Raw genomic sequence first — 13,894 nt, forward strand, 5'->3', positions numbered from 1 at the left:
ACTCGATGATCTCTTTGGGTCCCTGCCAACCCCTGACATCCTGTGAGTAAGGTGTGCTGAGCTCCTCACCACCTGATCTGTTTGTTCAGTGCCACCTAACAGGGTTGATTTTTATTTTTCCCTCTTTTTTTTTTAGGTCTTTTGCTGGTGTTAATGTAAAATGACATCTCCCAAATAAACACCATTTGTGTTGGTTCCAGCAACTGACCTGAGATTTTTTTTGGTGTAGTTCCTACCTGAACCTGCTTCATGTCAGCTGGCAGCCTTTTGTTTGTTCAGCAGTAGCTGCCTGTCCAATCCTCCCATCCTTACTTCTAGCAGCAAAGCAAATCAGTGCTGAATTGGGAGATGTTGTGTTCCAAATGAAGTGATGTGAACAGTGCTGGAGTGCAGAAGGTTGCAAGCAGAATGGATTTCAGCAGGAATCCAAGTTCTACAAGGAGCAGCATTGTTATCTCCTCATCTCAGCAGTCTTTCAGCCCCCTAAAGAAGCTGTTGGTGCATGGGCTGGATGAGCAGAACCCATGATGAGGCAGACTGGAAAGCAGCTGAATGGCAGGGGCCAGAATGGTGGAGGTCAGCAGCACTAAGTCTAGTTGGAAACCAGCAACTAGCACTATACCCTGGGCATCAAAGTTGAATCCAGTCCTGATCATGATCCCTTGTAATGGCCTGCATGATGGCACAGAGCTCAGCAAGCTTGGAGAAGGGACTCCTCATAGAACTAAGCAGGTTGGCAGAGAGCTCCAAGCTCAGCCAGCCCAACCTAGCACCCAGCCCTGCCCAACCAACCAGACCGTGGCACTAAGTGCCCCAGCCAGGCTTGGCTGCAACACCTCCAGCCACAGCCACTCCACCACCTCCCTGGGCAGCCCATTCCAATGCCAATCACTCTCTCTGCCAGGAACTTCCTCCTCACATCCAGCCTAGACCTGCCCTGGCACAGCTTCAGGCTGTGTCCCCTTGTTCTGTTTCTGCTTGCCTGGCAGCAGAGCCCAACCCCACCTGGCTACAGCCTCCCTGCAGGCAGCTGCAGACAGCAATTGGCTCTGCCCTGAGCCTCCTCTGCTGCAGGCTGCACACCCCCAGCTCCCTCAGCCTCTCCTCACAGGGCTCTGCTCCAGGCCCCTCCCCAGCTTCATTGCCCATCTCTGGACACTTTCCAGCACCTCAATATCTCTCTTGAATAGAGGAGCCCAGAACTGGACACAGCACTCAAGGTGTGGCCTGACCAGTGTTGAGAACAGGGGTAGAAGAACCTCCCCTTGTCCTGCTGGCCACACTGCTCCTGAGCCAGGCCAGGATGCCATTGGCACCCTGGTGTAAGGAAGACAGAGGCAGGCACTCTTCAACAGGACATTTACCAGTTACTGGAAGCTACAGACTTCACTTAAAGCCAGAATAATTTCCACACCCACTGCAGGACTTCACACGTTGCTATCCCAGCTGTTGGAGTCTGCTCTGCTGCTTTGCAAGACTTTAGCAAATCCATCAAATGCTCTTCTCTTCTTAACAAAGAACTGTCTCTGTCCTGAATCAGCCTGACTCTCTCCAGGGAGTTTTTCACTTGCACACTGGAGGTTGACTGCTGCTGTGGAATTGTTCTCCAGTCCTGTCAGAGCAGCATTGTCCTGCAGCTTGCTGGAGTCGGAGCCTTCAGAGGTGAGAGCTCCTCTAGTCTCCTGTGGCAGTGGCCATGAGCTGTATTGTGTGCTTCTGCTGAAGGAACCTTGTGGCACTGAGAAGGAATGCTCATCCTCATCACTCTGATCCCCTTGGAGATGATCTTCTGTGCTGATGCTTGACTCTGCTTCCATGGAAGAGTCAAGAAGCAGCAGATCTGCCGTGAGGCTGCGCCGCTGTGTCTCCTGGGGTGGCCTACAGCTGCTGCTCTCTAACTCTGTGCAGCCACCACAGGTATTCTCCCCAAAACCTCTTTCCATGTGGTCTGCACAAGCCTGGGCTGTGTTCACCTGCTCCCCCTGCCCTAGAAAGTCCTCTGTAGTGAGTGTGAAATGGTTTCCAGCTGCGTGTTGGGGCAGAGGCTGAAGAGGTGCCTGGCTGCTGAAAGGCAGCACTGATGTTTCTTCAGCAAATCCATTCAAACCATCACCAATGGCAGCCAAACTAAAATCACTGTCCTCTGACATTCTTGCCTTGCTTCCCCATCTGACAGCCCCTTCATGATTCTGTTCAGAGGAGATCTGACCTGTGTGCTTGTCTCTGCTTCCCTCTGGTGTGCTTTCTGTTTGTGCTGTGGGACTGGAGCTGGGGGAATGCTGAGATTCCCCAGGAAAATGATAGAGCTGTGATTCAGCCTCTTGAGGAGTGTCCTCTGCATCTGCCTCAAGTGTGGGATAATACTTTAAGGAGAGTAACAAATGCCTAAAATCTGTGCTTTGATTGCAGAGAGGATCAGAGTTTTGTGCTGGGGACTCTGCCTTAGGAAAGCCAGCAGGAGGTTGTGGAGTTGAAGCAGCTGTGTCTGAACCTGCCATGCTCAGGTGCTCATCACATTTGCCAGTGTCAGGTGATGCTGTTCCAGGTGTGATGGGCCCAGGTCCAGAAGGAGTAGTGCTTTCAAAATGGGTGTCATTCTCAGCTTCATTTTCCCCAGCCCCCTGCAGTTCAACAGCCATGTTTGGAGGTGCTGGCAAGGCTGAGAGCTTCTCACTGCCACTGCTTGTATTGGCTTCCTCTGCTGCTAACTGATGGGCTGGCAGGTTGGCACTACCATCAGGGTGGTCCAGTTCAAAGTCTGATAAAGAGCTGCAGTCACTCATTGTGAATGGAGTCCCTTCATCTGAAGAGCTGTCACCAAACACAGCTGCTGAAGCACCTTTCTCCTGTGTACCTTCGGTTTTACAGTCAGACCCTGGGAGAGGAGAGTTTGCTGCTGTTTGGCTCACACTTAAATTCCCCATAGCCTTTGTGATTTCAGGCTGCAGCAGACCAGAGCTGTGGCTTGCCTTGCTCATCATAGAGTGTGGGGCTTGTGTTGTGGAGGATGGGAAGTCAGTTTCTGCTGTGAAAGGTAAATGTGAGTCTGAAGAGTCGGTGTGGTTTGTGCCAGCACTCAATCTTCTGGCTGGGGGAGGGAGCCTGCTCTTCTCTGAGGCTTCATTAATTACATATTTGGAGTCATTCCACAGTGAAATGTCTTTACTTGTTGATTTCCTTGGTGTTTCTACTTCAGGGAAGTTCTGGTAACCTGTCCTTAGAGAAAGCAGCCTATTGGCATCAACATTTGTATTGCCACCCTGGCTGCTTGTGAGGTCTGCAGCCACTGACTCCTCCTTCGCGCTGAGCCCATGAGTGCTTTGTTTCTGGTACTCTGCTGCACTGTTTGGTGCATGCACACTGCTACCAGTGACGTTTTCATACAGAGCAGCAGCTTCTGTAGGGAAGGTGTGCATCTCCCTTGAGGAGGTCTCCTCAGGAATGAGCAAATTGTGCCCTGTGCTTGTTGCTTTGCTTGCAGAGAGCTCTCTGCTCCAGGTCTCGTCTGAAAAAGCTTGATTGGAATAGGTATGTTCTGAAGCTGAGCTTTGGTTCCTGCGCAGGAATCTCCACAGGCTTACCAGGTAGGGTCTAGCAAAAGCACCCAGGCAAAAAGCACAAACAAAGGTGATGAAGACTGAGAGGCAGACAGCCAGAGCAAGATCCTGTTCTGTGCTGCTTCGGCCCAAGGCAGCGTTTGTGTCCCGCGCTCTTCGGAGCAGCGGTGCTGAAAGCCTTTCCTCTACCTTCACGCTGTAGAGGAGAGATTTCTCCTGGCTGGTGTTAACAGCACACAAGTACAGCCCTGCAGCAGCTTTCTCAGCCTTGTGGATCACTAACTGACTCCTGTTGCCCAGTGTCATGTCAGGAAGATGGTTGTCTTTGGAAATTCTGCCTTTAGGTGTCCACCAAGAGACTCCCTTACCTGAAAGAGAAGAGAACACAGACTGAAGCCTTCCTGAGAAGGACAGGGTGATTGCTTTGCAGGCTCCAGTTACTCCTGCAACAGCATCCTCTCATCTAGCTCTGATAATCCACACAATCATAATCAACCAGGATGGAAGAGACCTCCAGGCTCAGCCAGCCCAACCTAGCACCCAGCCCTATCCAGTCAACTAAACCAAGGCACTAAGTGCCCCAGCCAGGCTTGGCTGCAACACCTCCAGGGACAGTGACTCCACCACCTCCCTGGGCAGCCCATTCCAATGCCAGCCTAGACCTGCCCTGGCACAACTTGAGGCTGTGTCCCCTTCTTCTGTTGCTGCTTGCCTGGCAGCAGAGCCCAACCCCACCTGGCTACAGCCTCCCTGCAGGCAGCTGCAGGCAGCAATGAGCTCTGCCCTGAGCCTCCTCTGCTGCAGGCTGCACCCCCCCAGCTCCCTCAGCCTCTCCTCACAGGGCTCTGCTCCAGGCCCCTCCCCAGCCTTGCTGCCCTTCTCTCCACACCTTCCAGCACCTCAACATCTCTCTGCAATTCAGGAGCCCAGAGCTGGACACAGCACTCCAGGGGTGGCCTGAGCAGTGCTGAGCACAGGGGCACAAGAACCTCCCTTGTCCTGCTGCCCACACTGCTCCTGAGCCAGCCCAGGATGCCATTGGCTCTGCTGCCCACCTGGGCACTGCTGCCTCCTCTTCAGCTCCTCTCTCCCAGCACCCCCAGCTCCCTCTCTGCCTGGCTGCTCTCAGTCACTCTATCCCTAGCCTGTAGCACTGTTACTTTATGTACTTGAAAATCAGTTCCCTTTTTAGCCATCCATAGTCACTTTGCACAGTATCAAGTATCTGTTGCATCGCTGTCTGCTTCCCCCCCATGTTTAAAACACACTCATGGGGTCTTACTAGCAGACTTCACAAGAAACATGGTGTGGGTGAGGGAGGAGTTCACTGAAATGATCTAAGTATGTTCTGGGTTGTATTAGAGTCATAGATTTCATAGAATGGTCTGCTTGGAGGGGACCTCCAAAGCTCATTCAGTCCAACCCCTTCTGCAGTCAGCAGGGATATCCTTAACTGCATCAGGTTGCCCACAGCCCTGTCCAGCCTCTGTATATCTCCAGGCATGGAGCCTCAGTTATCTCCCAGGGCAACCTGTTGCAGTGTTCCACTACTCTCATGGTGCAGAACTTGTTCCTAACATCCAGTCTCAATCTGCTCTTTGGTTTGAAGCCATTGCCCTCATCCTGTCCCTGCAAGCCTTGGCAAACAGTCTCTCTGCAGCCTTTTTGTAGCCCCCATCACGTGCTGGCAGGCTCCTATAAGGTCTTCCTGGAGCCTTCTCCAGGCTGCACAAACTCAGCACCTTCAGCCTATCATATTTGTGGCCTCTGGATTCACTCCATCAGCTCTGTGCCCTCCTGATGGGGACATCAGAACTGGACATAGTATTTGAGGTGGGGATCTCAGCAGAGCAGAGTCCAGAAAAGCCTGGATGAGGCACTTAGTGCCATGGTCTAGTTGACTGGGTAGGGCTGGGTGCTAGGTTGGACTGGCTGAGCTTGGAAGTCTCTTCTGACCTGGTTGATTCTATGAGATAAGGAGCAGAATCCCCTCTCTTGCCCTGCTGCCTACACTCCTCTGAATGCAGCCCAGGACACAATTTGCCTTCTGGGCTGCATGAGGGCACTGCCAAAATGAACTCTTTGCTGTCCCAGAACTGCAAATTCACACTTGGAGAAGTTTATTTGCTTGGAGTTTGTCATCTTCTACGCAAGTAATGGAAAGAAGGAAGGAGGGGAAAGGTTCTGCAACCATTCCAAGCATCACACTGCTCCCTAAGGAAGTGATTTGCCCCTGAAGCTGTTCAGTTCTTTTACAAGCTAACTTAAAACCCAAATCTCCTTGGTCCTTCTCCATGCATTTGGGAATTTATCAGCACGTGGACAGAGGCTCTGTGTTTTACTTACCCCTTGTGTTGTCCAAGGCACAGTTCAGCACTGCTGTCTGCCCCACTGGGATTGCAACCCTCTTGAGCAGAACACCCTGGCTGCAGTTTAGCTGGAAGCTTGAAAGGTGCAGCAGAGGTTTCTGTGAGTTGGTGGCTGATTTGGTGTATGCAATACTCCACTTTTGCCTGGTGGAGTCAAAAAGAGAATGGAGCAACTGCTTGAAGGCATTGAGTTTGCAGCTGAATATCCAGGCATTGCCTGACAAGTCCACTTCAAGCTGGAAGAAGTTCAGAGTGATGAATATCTGTGGCAGAGGGGTTGCCAGGGCGTTGTCACGGAGATCCACCACCTGTTTGGGCATCACAGCATTGTCAGGGTTGGAAGGGACCTCTGATCAAAGTAGGAATTAATAGGAGAATTGTATAGGCTACACAGGTTACACTTGGAAGTACAGGGCTGATTAGGTGAGCTTACTCCTGGGTTCAGAGAATGGTCAGGGTTGGAAGGGGCCACAAGGATCATCTAGTCCCAACCCCCCTGCCATGGGCAGGGACACCTCACACTAGATCAGGCTTCCTTCTGGAAGCTATGGAAAGCAGTTAATTGCTCTGATCAAAATAATAGTTAATGGGAGAACTGTACAGGCTACACAGGCCACACCTGTAGTAAGTACAGGACTTATCATGTCAGTTTACTCCTGGTTGCATAGAATGGTCAGGGTTGGAAGGGACCACAAGGATCATCTAGTCCCAACCCCCCTGCCATGGGCAAGGGCACCTCCCACTAGATCAGGCTGCCCTGAGCCCCATCCAGCCTGGCCTTAAATACCTGCAGGGATGAGACTTTCACCACCTCTCTGAGCAACCTGCTCCAGGCTCTTGCCACCCTCATGCTGAACAACTTCTTCCTAACATCCAGGCTGAATCTCCCCATTTCCAGCTTTGCTCCATTCCCCCCAGTCCTGTCACTACCTGACAGCCTCAAAAGTAGCTTTTTGTAGGCCCCCTTTGGATTCTGTAATGCCACAAGAAGGTCTTATTTGAGCTTTCTCTTCTCCAGGCTGAACACCCCCAGCTCCCTCAGCCTATGATTGTAGCAGAGGTGCTCCAGCCCTTGGAACATCTTTGTGGCCTCCTCTGGACTCACTTATGTCCTTCTTATGATGGGGACACCAGAACTGGACACAGTATTCCAGGTGGGGTCTCAAGAGCAGAGTACAGGGACATAGAATCAAGCAGGTTGGCAGAGACCTCCAAGCTCATCCAGTCCAACCTAGCACCCAGCCCTCATGCCAGGTGTTTGATCACCACTCTCTTTAGTGGTGATAAACACAAAACCTGGCAATAGTTGCACTCCAGCCTTACAACCTGTAATTTGTGGAGATCCCTGAAGGCATCCAGATGAACTGCAGTGATCTTGTTCTTTCTCAAGTCGATGTGCTTCAGCTGTGAGCAGTTCTGGAAGTCGTTCAGCTCAATGTGTCTGATGCCATTGGATGTCAGGTGGACAGTTTGTAGAGACTGCAGCAGGCCTAGTCCTGGAAGGAGCAGAACTGTTTAACATTTCATCTTCTTTTCCCTAATTGCACCAATTTGTGAATGTCATTTGCCACAGAATTCCTTCCCTTCCTGTGTACTGCAAGCAGTGGCAGCAGGCATTGAGTTGTTTGGCTTTTCCTGTGCAGTGGTTGCCCCATTCTGAAGGCTGTGTGGCAGCAACAGCAGGCACAGCAATCCCATCACTGCATGGCTTAACAATTCCCATCTCCACAAAAGTGGGAATCTTCCTTTGTGCTATCACAGTTAACCTGGCTGTAACCTCTGAACTTGCATCATGCTTCTCTGGAGAGCTGGAAGCAGGGAAGGAGCAGTGGGAGAAGGGTAGAATATACTCAGTTGTGTATATAAGGGTAGAATATACTCAGCCTCAAAATAGATCTCAGACTTCAATTGTGTTAGTTGTAAATAAGAGATGGAGTTGCAAAAGGGTGAGACAATATCTGCTATATAAGCTCTTATCAATAACCTGTTACAGGTTGGATCTAATCTCAGAGGTCTTTTCCAACCTGGTTAATTCAGTGATGCACTGTGAGCTGCAAGGTCACAGGAGTCTTTTGTGTGTGGAACTGTTTGAACCTTCCTCCTGGGGTGCAGGTCTGACTGACAAAACATTCACAGAGTCATAGAATGGTTTGGGTTGGAAGAGACTTCCAAAGGTCATAGAATCACCTAGGTTGGAAGAGAGCTCCAAGCTCAGCCAGCCCAACCTAGCACCCAGCCCTGCCCAACCAACCACACCATGGCACTAAGTGCCCCAGCCAGGCTTGGCTGCAACACCTCCAGGCACAGCCACTCCACCACCTCCCTGGGCAGCCCATTCCAATGCCAATCACTCTCTCTGCCAACAACTTCCTCCTCACATCCAGCCTAGACCTCCCTGAGGTCATCCAGTCCAACCCCCTCTGCAGTCAGCAGGGACATCTTTTATCTAGATCAGGTTGCCCACAGCCCTGTCAAGCCTCACCTTGAGTATCTCCACGTTGCTATTCCTGTCAGCCTGTGACTTACCAAGCACCACAGTGCCTGTCCTGTGTTGTAAAGCATCTGTCTGCACTCCTGTTGGAGTGCTGGAGGGAGCTCCTCTTTACAGGCTCACAGGATGTCAGGGGTTGGAAGGGACCCAAGGAGATCATCCAGTCCAACCCCCTGCCAGAGCAGGACCACACAATCTAGCTCAGGGCACACAGAACACATCCAGACAGGCCTGGAAAGGCTCCAGAGAAGGAGACTCCACAGCCTCTCTGGGCAGCCTGTGCCAGGGCTCTGGGACCCTTCCAGGCAAGAAGTTGCCCCTTGTGTGGAGCTGGAACCTCCTGTGCTGCAGCTTCCATCCATTGCTCCTATCCCAGGGAGCAGTGAGCAGAGCCTGTCCCCCCCTCTGGACCCCCAGCCCTCAGATGTTTATAGACCTTTATTAGATCCCTTCTCAGTCTTCTCTTCTCCAGACCACACAGCTCCAGGTCCCTCAGCCTCTCCTCACCAGGCAGTGCTCCAGTCCCCTCATCATCCTCACAGCCCTCTGCTGGACTCTCTCCAGCAGGTCCCTGTCCCTCTTCAACTGGGGAGCCCCAAACTGAACACAGTATTCAAGACCTCAGGTGCCTGCAGGTTGCAGTGGGACAGCAGACACTGGAGCACTCAGCCTCACTAGCAGTTTGTAACACCTGGAAGTCACTCTCTGATCACACAGCACTGTTGGCACCAGTTGTCCTGGAGAGTTTTGCCCTTGCTGTCATCTGCTGGACTGAAAACCTCTCATGGCAGTTTGCTGTCCTGTTGGAATGTCTGATCCTGGAGTTTGATCATGGCAAGCAGAGGAAGTGATTCATTCCTGCTGTAAAACTAGAGTGAGCTGGTAGGAAAGGCAGGCATCTGCCTCATAAATTCTTCCTTCCACCTCCGTGTGCAATTTCAGCTTGGATGCTTGCCTGAAGCTACACTGGCACAGCAGCAGGCTGGCAGTTGTGGCAGGGGTTGCTCTGTGGCTGAACCTCTCTGCTTTAGAGCTTCAGGTTGTGGTTTGGTCCCAGAGCTTAGAAACTGGAGTGTTAGTCAAGTATTTTGGAGGAGGAAAATGAAACTCTTGAGCATGTGTTTGGAGGAATGTGGGATTTAAGTGTGGTGAGGTAGTGCATAGCAGTTGGACTTATAACATCTACAAGCTGAGGTCTCTTGGGCTTGATGTGAGCCACTGAGGCAGCCTCTAATGTGTAGTTTCACTTATCTATCAAAGCAAATCAAATGGGCATGAATGCAATCTATAAACCAAGCTTTTCTGTCTTGTTTGTAGGGGAACCTGCTACAAAGAGTAAGTAGGTGACACAGTTTGCCTGCCTGCCAGAGTATTGAGTATCAAAAAAGGTGAAAAATAGAACTTTAAGGACTCTTGTGTCAGTGCAAAGCTGAGGGTCTCTTGGGGTTGGGGTCTCTTGGGCTTGATGTGAGCCACTGAGGCTTCCTGTAATGTGTAGTTTCAGTTATCTATCAAAGCAAATCAATTGGGCATCAATGCAATCTATAAACCAAGCTTGTCCTGTGTTGTTTGTATGGGAACCTGCTACAAAGAATAAGTAGGTGAAACAGTTTGCCTGCCTGCCTGCCAGAGTATTGAGTATCAAAAAAGGTGCAAAATAGAACTTTAAGGACTCTTGAGTAAGTGCAAAGTTACTCCCTTTATCTGCCACTCTGCAGGTAGCTCCTATCAGGTGCTAAACTGCAGCTCTTGCTCCAGAACCCAGCAACTCCTCCCCAGCAGAGGAGGGGGACAGGAGACAGATGTAATGAAACAGCCAAGCTAGTGCCAGTGTAAGAGCTTTACCCAGCCCTGTGAACTTACAGTGGTCACAGCAAACAGCAAAGCAGGAGAAGGAAGAGCCCAAGCAGGAATCCTCAGCAAACTTCCTCCTTTGTCTCAGCTGTTCTGGCTGACTTGAAACTGGCAGTGGCCTGCAGACCATGGCTGGGCTTCTGTGCCAGCCAAACCAGGGCACTGACTTTGTGGGGAAAGTGGGGTTTGAGTTTGCTACCCTTCCCTTCCACTCTCACAGTCCAGGGCTAAGGAGTCTGATGTTAGCAGTGATCAGTTCAGTTCAGCAAACAATATGTAAGGAGGTTTTGCTCACTCTGCAGCTTCTGCATCATGTAAACACTGCTTGGGCAATGTGAGTCATCTGTTTATGAGGAGAGGCTGTTAGAAAGGCTGCAGTGCCTGGCAGGCTGCAGTGACTGGCAAACACTTTCTGCAAGTCTGCCACAGCCTTACAGCCCTCTCCTCTTGCTAGAAGGTGTAACTTTAGGTGGGTGTTGGATGGCATAGAGCAAAATGGTTTTGACTGAGCCAGATTTATTGTGTTGTCTCTGTGAAATACTGCAGTTGGAGCAGGCTTTGTTCAGAAGAAAGCCAATGCTCTTTTAGAGTCATATGGAATTCCTGAGCTGTAACTTTCTCAGTGCTGAGGTTCACAACTGGAGCGTGGAGGCTGTGGTGTTTTGTCTAAAAATCCTTAACTTCACTTTACCATACCATAACATTTAGTGTGGGCAGCAGGGCCAGGGAGGGGATTCTCCCCCTCTGCTGTGCTCTGCTGAGACCCCACCTGGAGTACTGCATCCAGTTCTGGAGCCCCTGGGACAAGAGGGCTGTGGAGATGCTGGAGAGTGTCCAGAGCAGGGCCAGGAGGATGCTGAGAGGCTGCAGCAGCTCTGCTGTGAGCACAGCCTGAAAGAGTTGGGGCTGTGCAGGCTGGAGCAGAGGAGGCTCCCAGGGGACCTTCTTGTGGCCTTCCAGGATCTGAAGTGGGCTACAAAAAGGCTGGGGAGGGACTTTTGAGGCTGTGAGGGAGTGGCAGGAGTGGGGGGAATGGAGCAAAGGTGGAGGTGAGGAGAGTCAGCCTGGCTGTGAGGAGGAAGTTGTTGAGCAGGAGAGTGGTGAGAGGCTGGCAGGGGTTGCCCAGGGAGGTGGTTGAGGCCCCATGGCTGGAGGTGTTTGAGGCCAGGCTGGCTGAGGCTGTGTGCACCCTGCTCTAGGGTAGGGTGTCCCTGGGCATGGCAGGGGGGTTGGGAGTGGCTGCTCCTTGTGGTCCCTTCCAATCCTGACTGATTCTATGATACAAGGAAAAATACTGCTTGGACTCCCAGAGGATAAACCTGCCTCTATGTGACTGACATTAAGGCATTACAATCACAAAGCCTGTCTAAAGCAAACCCAACCCAGCCCTTCTGCCTCATGGAATTCTCCCTCTCCTTACCTCAGCAAGAGTCACATTCTGAATTGAGTGAAATGTTCCAAATCATCCCCCAAACCAACCACTTGGGAGGGAGGTCCTTAAAGGCTCTAAAATGCTTACCTCTTGGAACTCTGCTAAGCTTATTTCCTTCAACTGACAGCACTTTCAAAGCAGGCAGTAGACAATCAACCTTTCCATGCTTGTTAGGCTCATGTCCAGGTGTGGGTATGCCCAGGGTGAGGGTGTGGATGGCATTACCATTGAGGTTTAGAGTTTCTAAACCAGGGAAGCTTCTACAAGTAGTTAAGGCGAGCTCAGAGATCAGGTTGTGGCTGAGATTCAGGTGTTTCAGCATCCATTCTCCCTTTCCTCCCTCAGGGCACAGAAAGGCTTTGATGGTATTGTAACTCAGGTCAGCTGTCACTGCAGTTTGGGGTATGTCTTCTGGAAGAGCAGATACTCCAGTGAGAGAACAATTCAGCCAGAGCTCCCCAGCCCACCAGCAGCCTGAGCCGTGCTGTGCGTCAGGATGAATCCACCGTGACTTGGTTTCCACTGATGCAGGAAGGTGAAAGCAAAGGACCACAGCTATGACCCTCAAGTGAAGGTTCTCCAAAGCACCTGCCTGTAGGATGTAAATTCGTGGTAAGCTCAGCACAACAAGAGTTCAAGCAGAAAGCAGAAATACTTTGCCATTAGAATGATTCAGCACTGACCAAGTCCCTGAAGCATGACCAACGTTAGGTTGGAGGCCTGGGTTAAAAAAACCCATTCATAAACTGGCAACCTCCCCCTCCAAAAAGCAACCCAAACCTTTTTCCTTTCCAGCCCATCAGATGAGAAACAGCTTCTCAGGAGCTTCTGAGCTGAATATAGAATCAGGGTGTGAAGGGAGCACAAGGAGCAGCCAGTTCCAACCCCCCCTGCCATGCCCAGGGACACCCTACCCTAGAGCAGGCTGCACACAGCCTCAGCCAGCCTGGCCTCAAACACCTCCAGCCATGGGGCCTCAACCACCTCCCTGGGCAACCCATTCTAAGGTCTCACCATTCTCATGCTGAGCAACTTCTTCTTCACATCCAGTCTGAATATAGTCTGAACTCGACTTCAGGTATCCTCCAGGGAGCAAAGTCCAGCAGGTACAATCCATGACACGGAGGCGTGGAACCATTTTCATACTTGCAGCTAATAAAACACCAATTTCCTCCTCCTCAGTAACACAGCAATGCCTTGGGAGTGACACAGACTTCTGCCCCACAGCTGCATCTTACTGTTTATTGTTTCAGAACAGAGATAAATTGGGTTGTCCTTTACCCACTGAAGCCACCCCCACGATGGTGACTTCACCTTCAGGTTGTTTCAGTGTGGTATTTGCATTACAGAGGAGGCACTTTAACCAACACCGAAGCCTAAGGGCAGCCCTGGGATGGCAATAAAGCACTGTGCCACACAGTGCTCTCTACCCAGAAACATGTCCCTCGATGAAATGCACAGCTCAAGGCTTGCAGGGTGTGGAAGCGTTTCTCAAACCGTGTAACACAGGAGACAGAAGGATCTTAATGATACAGGAAAGGGAGAGTGGCTACCACTTGTAGTTCTGCTACTTCATCTGGTCCTTGTAGGATTGGCATGGCTACACTGTGACCAACACCAGGTCTCCAGACCATGATTTAACAGTACCTTAGCATCACAGAATCAGACAGGTTGGAAGAGAGCTCCAAGCTCAGCCAGCCCAACCTAGCACCCAGCCCTGCCCAACCAACCAGACCATGGCACTAAGTGCCCCAGCCAGGCTTGGCTGCAACACCTCCAGCCACGGCCACTCCACCACCTCCCTGGGCAGCCCATTCCAATGCCAATCACTCTCTCTGCCAGGAACTTCCTCCTAATATCCAGCCTAGACCTGCCCTGGCACAGCTTCAGCCTGGGTCCCCTTCTTCTGGTGCTGCTTGCCTGGCAGCAGAGCCCAACCCCACCTGGCTACAGCCTCCCTGCAGGCAGCTGCAGACAGCAATGAGCTCTGCCCTGAGCCTCCTCTGCTGCAGGCTGCACCCCCCCAGCTCCCTCAGCCTCTCCTCACAGGGCTGTGCTCCAGGCCCCTCCCCAGCCTTGCTGCCCTCCTCCTCTGGACACCTTCCAGCACCTCAACATCTCTCTTGAACTGAGAAGCCCAGAACTGGACACAGCACTCAAGGTATGGCCTGAACCAGGTCTCCAGACCATG

At 51.5% G+C, this 13,894-nt stretch overlaps 1 protein-coding gene across 1 annotated transcript; it reads right to left on the reverse strand.

Moving 5' to 3' along the window:
- Nucleotides 1-1,343: 1,343 nt before the first annotated feature.
- On the reverse strand, nt 1,344-12,827 carry LRRC66 (leucine rich repeat containing 66). The gene is made up of 5 exons (XM_064149265.1): nt 12,718-12,827; nt 11,791-12,295; nt 7,253-7,422; nt 5,904-6,234; nt 1,344-3,925 (listed from the first exon to the last, which is right to left on the reverse strand). Exons 1-5 carry the CDS (start codon nt 12,724-12,726, stop codon nt 1,428-1,430), a joined length of 3,513 nt encoding a protein of 1,170 aa, XP_064005335.1. The 5' UTR covers nt 12,727-12,827; the 3' UTR covers nt 1,344-1,427.
- Nucleotides 12,828-13,894: the final 1,067 nt, after the last annotated feature.

This window comes from Pogoniulus pusillus, chromosome 9 (genome assembly GCF_015220805.1).
Source record: "Pogoniulus pusillus isolate bPogPus1 chromosome 9, bPogPus1.pri, whole genome shotgun sequence".
In the NCBI taxonomy this organism is placed as follows: Eukaryota; Metazoa; Chordata; class Aves; order Piciformes; family Lybiidae; genus Pogoniulus; species Pogoniulus pusillus.